Source organism: Cercospora beticola, chromosome 1 (genome assembly GCF_033473495.1).
Source record: "Cercospora beticola chromosome 1, complete sequence".
NCBI classification, from domain to species: Eukaryota; Fungi; Ascomycota; class Dothideomycetes; order Mycosphaerellales; family Mycosphaerellaceae; genus Cercospora; species Cercospora beticola.
Genome location: NC_088935.1, coordinates 5,327,111 through 5,341,739, shown reverse-complemented (window position 1 = coordinate 5,341,739; position 14,629 = coordinate 5,327,111). Strand labels below are relative to the sequence as shown.

The 14,629-nt window shown below is 52.7% G+C and overlaps 4 protein-coding genes across 4 annotated transcripts; 1 reads left to right on the top strand and 3 right to left on the bottom strand.

The window, feature by feature from the left end:
* Nucleotides 1-502: 502 nt before the first annotated feature.
* On the bottom strand, nt 503-2,324 carry RHO25_002119 (uncharacterized protein; the record flags this gene model as incomplete). Its single annotated transcript, XM_023594706.2, has 4 exons — nt 503-863; nt 919-1,793; nt 1,867-2,150; nt 2,210-2,324. 4 exons carry the CDS (start codon nt 2,322-2,324, stop codon nt 503-505), a joined length of 1,635 nt encoding a protein of 544 aa, XP_023459452.1.
* A 2,325-nt stretch (nt 2,325-4,649) lies between these two features.
* RHO25_002118 (uncharacterized protein) lies at nt 4,650-5,992 on the bottom strand (the record flags this gene model as incomplete). The annotated part of the gene is made up of 3 exons (XM_023594704.2): nt 4,650-5,340; nt 5,411-5,910; nt 5,978-5,992. 3 exons carry the CDS (start codon nt 5,990-5,992, stop codon nt 4,650-4,652), a joined length of 1,206 nt encoding a protein of 401 aa, XP_023459445.1.
* Nucleotides 5,993-8,291: 2,299 nt separating this feature from the next.
* On the bottom strand, nt 8,292-9,290 carry RHO25_002117 (uncharacterized protein; the record flags this gene model as incomplete). Its single annotated transcript, XM_023594703.2, has 2 exons — nt 8,292-8,471; nt 8,565-9,290. The coding sequence occupies 2 exons, from the start codon at nt 9,288-9,290 to the stop codon at nt 8,292-8,294; spliced, it is 906 nt and encodes a 301-aa protein (XP_023459443.1).
* A 3,024-nt stretch (nt 9,291-12,314) lies between these two features.
* RHO25_002116 (uncharacterized protein) lies at nt 12,315-13,256 on the top strand (the record flags this gene model as incomplete). Its single annotated transcript, XM_023594702.2, has 1 exon — nt 12,315-13,256. The coding sequence occupies one exon, from the start codon at nt 12,315-12,317 to the stop codon at nt 13,254-13,256; it is 942 nt and encodes a 313-aa protein (XP_023459447.2).
* Nucleotides 13,257-14,629: the final 1,373 nt, after the last annotated feature.

The window sequence follows — 14,629 nt, the reverse complement described above, 5'->3', positions numbered from 1 at the left end:
TCTCACTGCGCATTTCCATATTCTCCGATCAGGCAGAGACGATACACGACCAGAACCAAATAGGCAGCCTGACGACATCACATGCGAACACGTAGCACCAAGTACATCATCCCACACACTGCAAGCCCATCTGCGAACTGCGGTTGAGAAAAACGGCCTCGTAGCGTCCATCTAAAATTTCCATCACAAGAGGCACAAGAATCAATGTCGAGAAGTACTCAATCATTCATGTACTCATGCTTCCCAAGGTTGAAAGAGAGCTCTATTCTTCTATACGTCTATCTCTATCGCGAGATGGCGAGGGCGGGTATCATTTCGCGAAATGCCCTCGTTGCCACCTCCCCTCTATCATGATACTGTGCTTTATCATTGTCATGCAAGGAACGCCGTCGAACTCTCTGGTTCGTGCGACATAACAATCATTTCAAAAGCGCCTCAAGCGCTCATCGCATCCGCATTCAACAATTTTGATTCTCTCACTCGTACTGCACAAGTCTCATGCTCACGCCATGCCACCCTCTCTCATCGTAGGACCGGACTTCTCGTCGTCCTTGTCGGCCTTGAAGTCGCTGCCACTGCCAGTCTCCTCGTCCGAGTCGATGGCGCCATATTCGCGTGCCTTCTGGTCGATCTCCTCTTGGGTCATGCGCGGCAATTGCTTAGCAGCGGTGACATAGTTGATCTTTTCCGTGTAGCCCTTGGCGAAGATGAGGTCAATCTCCTCCAGTGTGCGCTGGCTGGTCTCTGGGTAGAAGAAGTAGATGATCGGGAAGAAGATGGCGTTCAGCACGGCGAAGAAGAGGTACGTTCCCCATCCGATGGAGTCAATGAGCACAGGCGTGATCATGACAATGAAGAAGTTCCTGGAAGATGAAATGTCAGCTGGAGTAATCCGAAGCATTGCTCATCTCGACTTACCAGAGCCAGTTGGAGACCGTGGAGACAGCGTTAGCCTTTGCGCGAGTCTTCAGAGGGTTGATCTCAGCTGGGTACAGCCATGGCAGAGGCAACCAGGTGGCACCAAAGAAGGCAATGTATGTGAAGAGACCGACAGCTGCACCCTTGGCAGCTTCCTCAGTGTCAGGAATCAGAGCTCCGAAGGCAATAACCATGGACAAGCACTGTCCAACAGTTCCGATCAAGAACAATTTTCGGCGTCCGATACGCTCGACAGCGAACCACGATGTGGTGGCAAAGATCGAGTAGACAACCATGTTGATACCACCAAGCAAAAGAGCCAAGTTGTGGGAGACACCAATGGCATCCTGGAACAGAATCGGGAAGTAGTAGATGACGGCGTTGCAACCAGACAGCTGCTGCATCATCTGCGACGAAGCTCCGAGCAAGAGACGACGGAAGTGCTGAGTCTTTCCATTGGTGAAGAGTGCCGAGATTGGTGTGACACCTCCCTTATGGCCAGCAGCGCGGATGGAGTCCAAGATGACAGACATGTGAGTGCGGACCTCAACGCTGTCGCGTGATTGTCCATCCAGCGCGGCAAGTACAGTAGCGGCTTCTTCTTGGCGGTCATGAGTGAGTAACCAGCGAGGAGATTCCGGAAGGCGCAGCATGAGGACGATAACGATGAAAGCGAAGACGCATTGGAATGCGATAGGGAATCGCCAAACCATGTCATCAGGGCCGTAAAGACATCCGTAGTCAATCCAGTAGGCAATAAGCGTGCCGATGGCAACGTTACCGCCCTCAATACAGATCAGCTTGCCGCGGTTGTGTGATTTACTGCATTCGGCCTGGTATGTCGGGACGGTCGAGGTATTGATTCCGTTGCCAATCTGTTTGCATTGAGTCAGTCCAGTTCTCCGTCGCAAAGCTCTTCGTCGTGGGAGCAAGATCGCAACAACATACCCCTGTAATGCATCTTCCAATAATGAATTGCGCAGTAGCACCACTGTTCGGAGGGACACAAGCAAGCTGGATGATGACACCAACGATCATAACCGATGCGCCCAGGAAGATGGAGTTTCGTCGTCCAAGTTTGTCACCAAAAGTCAGGATAAAGCAGGCACCGAGGAAGCAGCCGACAGCGTAGATCGAGACGACGAAACCTTCGTAGGTGGAATCACCTTCGACCTCGGGGAAATCACCAGTGAAAGCGGGAGAAGAGATGATACCGGACATGACACCTTGGTCTGAAGAAGTCAGAATGTCAGTCTGTGCGCCATTGTGGTACCGGGCATCTGGAACGTACCATAACCGAACAGCAAAAAGTCAGTGGTTGCGACAGCTGTGATCAGCATGCCCAGAGCACGTCCATTTGTGCCCCAGTACGAGGGCACACCGCCCTCGTTGATGGTGACCTTCATGATAGATCCAGTCTAGCCCTGCTACTCAGATTCGAGAAGGGGGTTGGTCCAGCCAGCCAGCAGTCACCCACCAGTCAGTAAGACAGGAATGGGGGAGAAGATCCAGAATGAAGCTAGAGGAGAAAAGGTAAGGCAGAACGTGCCATGGGGAAGAGCGAAAGCCCTGACATATATATGTCCCACACCACTACCGGTCGTCCTCTGTGGTCGGAAGGATCATGGGGACCTTTTCGTTGACTGGACTAAAGGGAAAGAGTTCCGGCACCAGTGTCTGGCACGAGATAGGCCCGAGCCAAGAGACTGTGAATGCCAATGTTTAATTCGTAGGTGGAGGGAAGATAGTAGCAGAGAAAAAGTGGTTCTTTTGCAAGAATAGAGTATCCTCGTTGGCCAACGACAGTTGTGTCATTTCTTGGGGGCACGTGGAGACCACCGAACGCCGAGAGGGCGGATGTCATTAGACAAGACGGACATGCATCCAGCGAAGTGGTGTCTTCTCTGTTTGGTTGTTTCATGGGATGCTCTGTCTTCGGCTTCCTCTTTTCGTCGTGATCTTTTTACAAGGATTGAACTTTGGCGTCTCACCCAATTGCTTGTCTTGTCCTCTTCTCTGCACCGACTGTATCTCTGTCAGTACTGTACCGAGTGACGACATACCCTCACCCGTTGCATCTCCATCTACAATGAGAGTGGATCACTTAGCGCAAACCCGCGCTTCACCCCGTGCGGACTTGCAAAGCACAATCCAACAGCGCAAGTCCCACAATGCCGTCTGTGGCGTCTACGGCCAACAGCGATGAACCAAAACGAGGTCCCCATAGAAAAGTAGCAACGATGTCGTGAACGAAGTGGAGCCCTTTGGCATGTGCCAAACCACAAGCATCTTGGCCAGACGAAAAGCGGGTGCTTAGACTGCTTCTTGTCCAATCTTAAGTCTCAGCACACCTGCAAAGAACCACCGCTTGGCGCCCAAACAGTCCCTACATACAAGGGTTTTTGCAAAGATAACTTTTCAGCTCCGAAGTGTGGATTGGGTGTGACGTCGACAGCGTAGAAATTGTGGACAGCGAACGTCCTGGGGCAAGATGTGTGGTCGGGAGTGACGTGCGAAACCCGCTCGGGCTGTCCTCGGAGGCAATATCTCATCTCTTCTCGTGCGTTTCAGCCGACGATGCCCTGCGTCACTGACATCCGGCGTCGCGACGGTGTCTGTCGGTGTGGATAGCACGATGATTGTTGATTTCGAGCTTCCGTGCCAACCCCGTGCCATGCCTTGCGCAGTCCCACGTTCGCCATGTGTTTGTGTCGATTCGATGTTCGAAAAAGTTGCAGGAAATGGCAAGTATCGGCGACAACGTGCAAGTCCCTTCCTCAATCCTCGGTTCAACCAATTGCGCCTGCATAAGCAGCCGGCAATGCCTTTGTTGATCGCGGCAGATGTCGTACAGTAGAAACTCTCTTCTCTCGCTCACGCCTGCGAACACAATCCACAATTCAAGCCCGGCTTCTTGCGATTCAGAAAATACCAGGAACGGACTTCGACCAGAGGTTCGCGTCCAATGATGACTATCGTAAGCCGTTGAATCGCGCCTGCCAACAGTCATTAGTAGCTTCTTTCACACCTGCTTCGCATCAAATGCGCATTCGAATTTAGCACTTCCTCGGACGTTCGATCAAAGCGCCAGAAAAGCACCCAAGAATTGACCAGTACGCCGACGATTGCACCTCACCTTCCAGCACACTCAGGACCTCACCCATATTCCTGCTCAAGACACGAAACGTTGTGGAAATCCCATATTTATGCATCAGTGCTTCCATTGCTTCGCTGTCTGTGGTCTGCTCAACGCAAAAGAGATAACAATACCTCTCCAAATTCCCCAGCTTTAACCTCGCGGAAAGTGGAATCGACGAACAGTATCCAATGACAAAGTTCGTGTTTCTGCCTTTCTGCTCATCGGTGCCTGGAAAATATGAGTTATCCTGCGGAGCTAAACTTTCGCCAACAAATTCTTTTCCTTCTCCTTTGGATCCTGATGAGCGGGCTAGCTGCGCCACGCCAGCGGATTTGTCCTACTCTCACTTCGAACGGAATATGCAATTTGACAAAGGTTCCAATTCAACCAAATTCGAACGAAAAACGCCGCCTCCTTGAGCCTAGTTTCGCCCCTCCGCCATCATGGCCTAGATCCCCTCCTGCTCCGGAAATGCTACTGCTACTGGTGAAATATGTTGTTATCGTGTTTGCGTTCCATTCATGGGTTTTTTGTTGATCATCGACATTTGCTGCAAGGAAAGAAAAGTCATTGTATAAGCGTACTTTTTGTGTTACGCGTCCATCTTGCCAAACATGCCGTATTCTGCTTCGTCGTTACGAGCATGGTGGTGTTGACGGTGGGGCTCGTCATCAGAATCCTCATCTTCCATCTCGACATCGCCCTGATTGCGGTAGTTGGAATATGGCTGAGGCTGGTGGGCCTGGTATTTGGCAGGGAGCGGCGGGACTGGCGGTACATCGACTCCGGTGGCCGTTGGGCCATTTTTGGGAGTGCCGTAGCTACAGCTGAGAAGTCCCACTGCAGCCGCCAAATCCTGGGGGTCTTCATCCCCGCGGTAGCTCTCCGCAATGGAAGTATTTGCTGTCATTGGCCTGCTGGCGCTAGACATGCTCCATTGTCGGTGGTGCGAAAAGCCGTGCTCTCCGTTCGGAACGCTTCCGTTCGAGAAGACCGATTGGTACGAGCGCGAATAGATACTGCTATTACCGCTGAAACGCTTGCTGTCCCTATACGCGTGCTCGCTCTGCGGAGGAGGCGTGGTCTCGTTGGAGCTCAAGTCCTCGTCCCGCATGCCTGAGGAGCCGGACGCGGCTGGTGAGGACGAATCGTCACTGTCTCCGCCATCCTTGCCCTCTTGATTCATGGCGACCAAGACCGAGGCAGCTTCGAGAAGCTGGACCTGCTGGTGTTTCGAAATGAGCAGTTTCGAGGTGTATTGCCATTGGGGCGTGTGTTCCCAGCTAAAGGGTATCGGTCAGCTGCTGTTTCGCTCTCATTCCCAGCATTCCGTCACACAAACACCACACTTACAGGTGTTTGGTCAAGCAACTGCCATGTTTGTATGCCTTGCCGCAGTGCTCGCACTTGAGCTCTCCCGTAGCTGCCTTTTCCTTCTTGCTCAGACGCGTTCCGTCGCTCGCTCTTCGCATCTTCGCTGCTGCCTTCTCGTGCTGAAAGGACGAGAGCGAAGGACCGTCGACGACTGCAGAGTCCTCTGGAACGGAGGCGTGCTGCGGGAGGCTGCTGGGCATGGCGGCATGTCCGTCGTTTAGCGACGCAAGGGCGGATTTCGACATGGAACTGCGGCGGTTCACGATTGTGCCCTCGGCCACGGCATTGTCCAATGCCGCACCATTGATTGCGGGTCGGGAGAATGTTGAGCTCTTTCGACGATTAATGCGGTTCGTGGGGTTGACGGCACCCAAGGAGGTCGTGTGAGAGTGTGTGCGGCTGTATGAATTCCGCGTTGGTAAGCTGTTGGCAGGGGAGCCCACGGACAGGCGATGTTGGCTCGCCGGGCGGGACATTTCCTGGAGAGCCCCAGCGTTAGCATTCTCTCCACAGCAGACACTCGACGACGGCCACGATGGTGCGAACCTTTGCGGCAGTCATGATGGCGGGCGTGTCGGTCTGTGTGTAGAATCAAAAGAAGTGCGAAATAGTTGTCGGACGATTCCTTTGTTCCAATGTCCGGAGAGATCGCGCCTGACTCGATAGAACGAACAGCAGTCCCCGGCAGCGCGCCACTCCGATCCTTCCGGCGGCGAACGTGTGCGTGCGGGCGTCGTTGTCGGGGCGAGAGACAAAAGATGATCCAAGAAGTGTGTCGTGATCAGTCGCGAGGAGCAATGTCAGATGTGCAGTGATCAACGGACGAGACCCAGAGCCACAAGTACAGAGCGGAGAGAGTGGCTACGCTGAGGAGGTACCGGACCATGAGAGTGGGGTAAAAGTGAGCGTGAGCGTGCAGGCAGGCTTTGCAGGGGTGATAGGCGAAGTCAAGTTGGAGTACAGTATGGAACTCTGCTGGATCGCCTGCCGCCGCTGATGCTCAAATCACAGTGCCTGCGCCTGCTCCTGCCAACTGTGGGGATCGCACGGACGTGAGTGAAGACAAGACAAAGATAACACGAATGATTCTTGTCAGCGACGGGCGAGAATTACGACTCGACAATTTTCGCTGGACGAGACGTTTTCCAAGAAGAGGGCGCCCGGCCAGCCAGTGGCAGCGCACGCTCGTGGTCTCTCCATCAGCTGCCACTACGAGCCGCATACCTGCATTAGCCAGTCTTTTCGAGAGGCGGTACACTACAATCACGTTCATGCGCCTGCGCGCATCATTCCTATCGGGTTTCACGACAGCCGCTCGATCTCAATGCCACCGCGAACGCGTCGATACCACTTCGACAGACTTTCACCGTGTCTTTGCGAACAGACCACGGCCCATGCGTTGGCTCACTGGCGCCATTCATCGCGATCATCAGAAAGCCTGCGTGACACGCAGGCTATTTTGAATTTCCAGGGACAAAGCTCCTCAGGTACCTTCCCAGTTTATGCTTTCTGGGCCAGCGGCTAGAGCGTGTCTTGCAGCAGAAGCTCGCCCTCGTGAGCGGGCTGCGTCGTGTACCTTGGGTCGAAAGACCCGGCTCCCGAACGGCGAGCCAGCTGGTTGATGTTTGTTTGGCTGTCAATCATGTCCTGTTGACGCCGGCAGCCAGGCGTTCGTTCGCACGAATGTCCAGCCAAAAAAATGAAATTCCCAGAGGATGCAGCAGCGGCTGCAACGTGCGTCCGTGAGCAAGGAAGCCAGTTTGGCCATGACCAGTGTGCAGCCTGGGCTCCTCTCTTCATGCAGAATATCACGCACATCGGAGATCGTAGAAGAAGGAAGGCATCGCATCCATCACTGTGTGGACTCGTCGTGGCACTGGTGCACCTGGGTGGGTCGCCGAGCAGCCTGGTGACACTACATGCCCCGCGCCTTCCGAGTTGAGAGGAGAACAACTGTTCGCATCTGGCTGCGCTACTCCACGAACGAACATTATTGTCACATTCTTCTCGCAGTAGCTACTGCTCGTAGCTTGTGCTATAGCTTGGTCCCTTTCCCTCTAGGGCCCTTGTCATGGTCACAAAAAAAAATTATCTGGACAGCGCAAAAGCCATTGGCAACTCTATCAATGCGCGAAACAGCGCCTTCGCTTCGTGGCTGTGGATCATCCGTTGTCACGTTGCTGGCGGTCCCGAAACAGGATCAGCCACACAGCCCACACTGTGCCGCATCCAAGCGACGGCCGAGGCCGCGATCGCTGGACGCTCTGGCGTTCTGCCTTTTCTCTACTTTCTACTTTGGGGTGCTCGTTCTGCTCGGGATGGCCTCGTAAGCGATACTCCGCCTGATGTTGGCACGTGGAGCCGGGTTTGTCATCAGTTTCCAGTGCAGCGGTCCAGCACTCCGTTCACATGACGGACTATGCCTGATTGCGCGATTGTGCGATGATCACGCAGTCTTACGTACCAGCCGGAGAGACAATTCGGTTGTTTCGATCCGCAGGCACCCATTGGCAAAGCATGCTGCTGCAGATAACGTGAATGGAGAAATAATTGTCGGTGAGAATGGCTTTGTTACTGTCAAAGTATCATTCGATCGCGATTGTGAGCGCATCTCACATGCAGAGCGACTGGTATCTTCCTGGGGCACGAGCAGCAATAAAGCAAGGCGTCAGAAATCCGATAGCTTCGCATCGATCTCCGAATGTGGAAATCTTGCGGCAAGCGCGGCCTCTGGGTGCACAGCAGGTGAAGGATCAAGAATCTCGTACTCCGACAAACCTGATCTGGGCACGTCCAGACACAAAAAGTTGTCCGTCGCACAATGCACTATTTTACCAGATTGTTACTACGGATGCGCAATCTATTCAACGGTCAAGGCAGGCACAAATGACGCAACGATCTTGAATTCGAGCTCGGTGTATGCCCGTTCAACAAAATCATATGCCGACCAAAGCGCGCTGAGAACAGGTCTCACGGCTTCCACATTCCGCTCGTAATAATATTTCACAACCTGCTCTTCCGTCCTTGTAACCGTCCAGCCCTGAAGAAAGTCAGCACAAAACGGTAAACGCCTGACATTCGTCATTGATCTCAAATGTCTCAAAGGCGGGCTAAAATTAAATAATACACTCACCCAACAGAATCTCACCGCATTCTTCGCAGGACCCATATCCCACGAGCCCTTCGAATTCGTCCTTGGGAAACGAATACTGGGGACTTTCCCACCAGAACACTCCGCAACCTGGCATAAAGCACTCCAGTTCTCCTCATCCCCCGCATCATCTATCCTCATCTCCACAAATCGCTCCTCTTTGTCCCGAAAGAACTCCCGCACTTCTCTGGTGTGGTTCAAATACGATTGCCGTATCACGTCTTCGTTTCCCTCGAACGTCGTCGCGCCGTAGAAGAGCTTGTAGGGCTGCCATTCGCCTCGCCCCATATGCGTCCCCATACTCCGTAACCACGTTTCGTCGTCTTTCCGAAGACTTAGAATAAATTTGGCGTCAGGATACAAATCTGCCATTTGTGGGTAGGCTTTCGCCCATGGGAGATCTTCGAAGGCATCGTATTGTTTTGTTTGGGAGATCAGAGTCGAGAGGTCGGAGTTGTTGGAGTGAGCCCAGGTGTGGACGAGGTGTCGACTGCGAATGTCGCGCCAGCCGAGGCGACGGTAGCCGAGGCGTTCGAGGGCGTCGCCGATGCTGGTTGTGCCGGTCTTGGAGAGGCCGATTACGAAAACTTTGGGAAGGTGAGTCGGTGGAGGCTGCGCAAGTTGGTAGGTTGTGACTGCGAGGGCTGCGACGAGGACGGATAAGGTGGTCCAGATGGGCTTCTGGTTAATCGAGGTAGCAGCACCCATAGTGCTGGGATTTTGAGAGCCCTAAAACATCGAACACAGATAAGAGAAAGTCAGTGGGGACCTACATTGATTGCTCTTTCCATGATCTCTACCGCGAAATCGGCAGTCATGATAGCTCGACTCGCTGGTTCTTCAGCCAAGCCGGGGATTCTCCCGGCCAAGTTTTGAGACTATGTCTGCTCTCTTGAGAAACAGAGCCTTCCAATTGCGATGGTGTTGGCAGTCACTCACGCTGAGAGAGGATGGCGTGCAAGACGCGCGATGTCGAACGAAGCTCGAGCTGGAACAGCCCACGAGGAAGATCGAATGGACTGCAGCAGCAGAGCCCGGCTCGGCGGACAATACTGGGCATTCTCGCTTATTCTGATAGCGGATTCCCATCTCGACCACCAACTATCCAGCTCTTGAGCATGCTTCTCCATCTGTGGATGATCACTAACAGCTCGCTTGCTTGACTCTCCTCGGCTGAGGGGCGGCGGTTGATGGCGGAGACACTAAAACCGATAGCGAGCCTCTTCAAGCGCGAAGAATAATCACAACATTGAGCTTGAAACGAAGCTTTGTGACAGTATGAGAAGATGAAAGAGTAAAAGGAAAGGTAGAGATTGTGACTGTTGTCAAGATGCAGCAAGTCATCGCTGAAATGGACGTAGTGCTGACTGACATGCGGCTAACCTCATTCAAAAGCGACGCGTCTTCTCAAATCATGTTGCTGGCATAGCTCCAGCACACGCCGGCCGACATTCTGCTGCAGGCAGCATTATTGAGTTCACTTGGATCTCCGAAGCCCACCGCCGACTAGTTTTACCAGCGATCCAATGGAGAGTACTGCACGAACATAGCATTCATTCAGCGCGCACACCCAGCCCAGACTTTAGCAAAGCCTGCTGCGATTATCAAGACCGCGAAAAACAGTGGGCACCACAACTGTGAATTTCTTCATCAAGTACCACCGATGTTTCATGATGAAGCACTGGATCAGGCATTCCAGTGGTGGGAGTTTGGACCTAATGACTGCGTCAGGACTCGTCTGGAGTTCTATAAGATGGTCGTGGATGTTCTAGCCCTCTTTGCTTGCGAAGGGCTTCCTGATATCGAGCCGGAGCTCTGGCAACCCCCGACTGGATGTCCTTTCACTGCCCAGATCTGTCTGAAAAGTACCTACCCGAAGACCGTGCGCAAAGAGAGCCTATCCCTCTCATTCATGTGGGCAGTCTGTACCGGAGATCTCGATGACAAGATGTTTTGGTTCGACCTCTGGCCAATCGTCAGCACCACGACAGGCCGACAGGCGAAAGCTTTGGACGCGCGCCACCTTCACGGTGCGAGGGCTGTCGCATGCATGGACAATTTTGCGGACTGGTGTCGCTCGGTCTGCGTTGCTCCAGTGTGGATGCTTGCGGGCAGAGCACTACAGGATTGATTCCCTGAACAAGCATCAGAGCTCATCACTATCTCAGACGCTCCGCTATGCGAATCGTCCTGTCCTCTACCCCTCAATTGCGGCATCGGACTTTATGGCAGGGAACGATTAGCTATTCCTCTTCCTCATGGCCAGAAATGGTCTTTCGGTCTCGATGGAGATGATTATATGATGCTCACAATCGACTTCCTGGTCGACATTGCTGTTGTGGTGGTCGGAAGACGGCGTCGTTTCACAGCGATCGATGCAATCGAGATCATTCGCCTAAGCAATTCCTGGCGAAAAGCCGGTACGCTGCTACAGGCTGAATGTTCCTCGTCGCTTCACAGTGGCTGCAACCAGGACCGGCTGCAGTACGAACGCAAAGCGCCAGGGACTCAATTCAGAGACTCCTAACAACAAACTCTGCTCAAACGACAGCAAGCTCGGTCCGTGACGAGGGTACAGTCGCGAATTCAGGACCTCGCCATGTCACTAGGTCGCCCAACGATAGACTGAGCCGAGTAAGGTCAACTCCGCACGAGGATGAGACAGGCTCTGAACACAATGATGGCAGATGTGTCGACGACCACATCTACTGAGACCGCATATCAGAGACCATCCCAGCAGACTCCAAAGGCCACCATTCCACGTGTGCGATCGATCGACCTCAGATGTCACTCTCACTGCAATAAACGTGGCTATGCCAACAGCCACGCCGTGAAGCTCCATACCTTCAACACTGCGGATGGCAAGTTCGAATGCCCGGCATGAGAAGCGATGCAGTGTCAGCTTATCTTCGACACGCATGATGAAGCTGCAGCACATATTTGGGTCCACGAGCGACTTTGTATTCCGTGTCTTACCGAGTCGTGGCCAGGCTGCACCAAAACTTTCTCGGGCTCGTCACGTTTATCGCAATGCGGATTCACTCACCGGCAACTCTTAAACGGGAAATAGGTCTGCAAAAATCGCACAGAACTCAATTGTATGCGTTTATTCGGCAGTAAGAGACTTGCCGACAAGCACAGCAAGCAGGATCTTCCAGAGAAGTTCCCTGTACCATGCGAGCGACGATCCGACCTGGGTTGCCAGGACGCGTTTCGAGAAGCTTTCGGCAATGAGATACCATTCGCACATGTCGCACAAAACATCCATCAAGAACTAGAATGAATTCATATGACCCACTGGGATGTATGAGAGATAGAAAGGCCCATGGGCGTGGGAATTAGTCGTGAGCTACAATCAGTAATGGTTGGAGCAAGAGGCAGTAATGGCTGGAGCCGAGGATAATAATTGCTAGGAGCAAACGCGGTAGATTTCCGAATTATTGATATGTCTCAACATACTTTAAGCACGAAGTCTTCGGCTACAGCTTGTTCTCCAGGCTTGCATTGGAAAGGAAGTGAACACAAGTGGAGGATCTCTGGAGGACGCTAACGGATGTAACCGCAGTTTACCTGCAGGACACGTCGAATGCGGCATCGTTGACGTTGACAACCTTGGAAGGTGCTGCTTGATGATTGTGACTGCGATCTCAACTCGAAAGTTCCAGGAACGATGCAAATAAAACATTGACAGATAGGCCTCTATTCCGACACGACTTTCATCCAATGCAACTAATGCCAACTCGCATTCGGCCACTGCCTTTCGCTGCGGGTCTCACAGGCTTCTTCTTCGCCACTTTAACAACCAGATTCATCTCAACACAACGAGGACCAACAGCGCCTTCTTCATCTGTAGGAAAGATGTCTTCACAACAAACCACTTGGCCTGTCCGCTCTTACACTCCACGCCACAAGATCTGGCCCTACACAGCTCAAGACTTCCGTCGCCAGGATAATTCTCCGGATCCTTCTTTCTACTCTTCTCCTCGATTCGTCACGCACATCGATGATGCTGCGATTGCGACGTTAAGAGAGTATTATGCTACGGTATTACCTACGGCACCTGGTTCTAGGATTTTGGATTTCTGTAGCAGTTGGACTTCGCATTACCCGGAGCAGGTGGAAAGTGCGGTCGAGAAGGGTGAAGTGGAAGTTGTTGGATTAGGGATGAATAAGAGGGAGTTGGAGGCAAACAAAGTGCTGAATGGAGGTTGGGCTGTGGGCGATTTGAATGAGAAGGCGGAATTGAGTGAAGTGCTACAGGATGGGGTCCTTGCTGTTGGTGAAAGTAAAAAGTTTGATGCAGCGACGAATGTTGTGTCGACCGATTATTTGACTAAACCTGTTGAGGTGCTCGAAAGCTTAAGAAACATCACGAAGCCTGGAGGGAGGGTGCATTTGGTCATCAGCAACCGGTGCTTCCCTACTAAGGCCATTGGAAGGTGGTTGAGAGTTGACGAGGAGGAGAGATTGCAGATGGTGGGGGACTTCCTGTTCTTCGCCGGGTGGGAGGATATTGAGATTGTGGAGTTGAGTGATGGGGTTATACGGGATGCTGGTACCAGTGGACAGGGAGGAGGAGACGAGGGTCTGAAGGGATTTATGAAGATGATGGGGATGGGAAGCGGAAGGAGGGATCCGTTGTGGGTCGTGAGAGGCACAAAGATCGGTGAGTGAAGACTTCGATGAGTCGGGGACTCGGATTGGATGACCGGTTGTATCTGAGGCGGAATCACATTGATGGGCGAGGAAGTGTTTCTATTCTCTGCTCCGGTATGCCTGCACTGATTTGTTGCAGCTGACGGCAGTGATGACATTCCCGCAGCCGATCGCAGCAAAAAACCAGCTTCGTGAGCTGTTCCTGTCACATCCCTCCGGACCTAACTCGAGCACCGTAGAGCGAAAGCCGTCGATAATCCGCATGGAGGACCACTCTGGGACAGTCGTGCTTCCTGACATTGGAGAACGAAATAGCATGCAAAACCTGGGAAGAGAAGCTGGATGCACGCTTCACCACACACCACGCCTTCACGATAACCAATAAACTGCAAGGCAGACGACCGACGTCAGCCCATCACAAGACCCAAGCCTTGGCCAGCTGCGCATTTTTATTACCTCGACCTCTGCGGCTCCCATGGTCTAATCTTACCAGCAAAAGCTTGCTTATACACGGCCACGGCCTAAGCCCTAAGAAAGCATCGTACCCTACGCGAGCAGTGTGTGACAACTCGTACAGGGAACCACATCAAAGACTCAATCTCCATCCGTGTTATTGCGAACAGAACGACGGGGTGGGGTGAGAAAGTTAGGACACACTTCCCCGCCTATTCGAAGGAAATCCTTGTGGCGAAAGTAGGGAATGAAGATGAACTGCTTTGCGATTGATATTTAACGGGCCGCCTCGGAGAGAGACAAAACATCGTGCCAATTCTACTTCTGGAAAATTGTCAGTGCTTCTGACTTCTGAGTTCTGACACGACCCGCGGTATCCTTGCCACCACCCCTAATGTGCGGCGCAGCCCGACCAGGAAGCAGGCTACACCGATGCTAGAAACGCGCAATCATCAGGCCTCTTTTTCGTGAGAATCGCATGGGCAAGAACTGGTACAATTCGACGTATGTACCTGTACCATTCGAAACGCGCAGCACCCGTCCATCACAAGGAGGCGTGGTTCAACCTAGAAACTTCCGAGCAATGGGAAGGAGCCGCATGCCTACTTTTCACATCCCAGGACCACGTACAGCGAACGCTGATAACCCGGTTCCCACGCGTTTTCCAAAATTGGCATCAGTGCGGGAGTGACATCAAACGAGGCGGGAAAAGCCAAGATGAAAGTAGCCATCTGATCGGTACCAAGAGCCTACCGCCAGTGTCCGTGGTGAATGCACGTTCACCACGGACGAGGAAGATAAGTGATCTACTTCACTATATAATAGCACTCCGCGCACGACTAGATCACTAAACTCATCCATCGACCTCACCAATCCACCTCCACCAGTACATTCACTCGCATCCAAATTCAAACCCATATCGCACATATACCCCAACA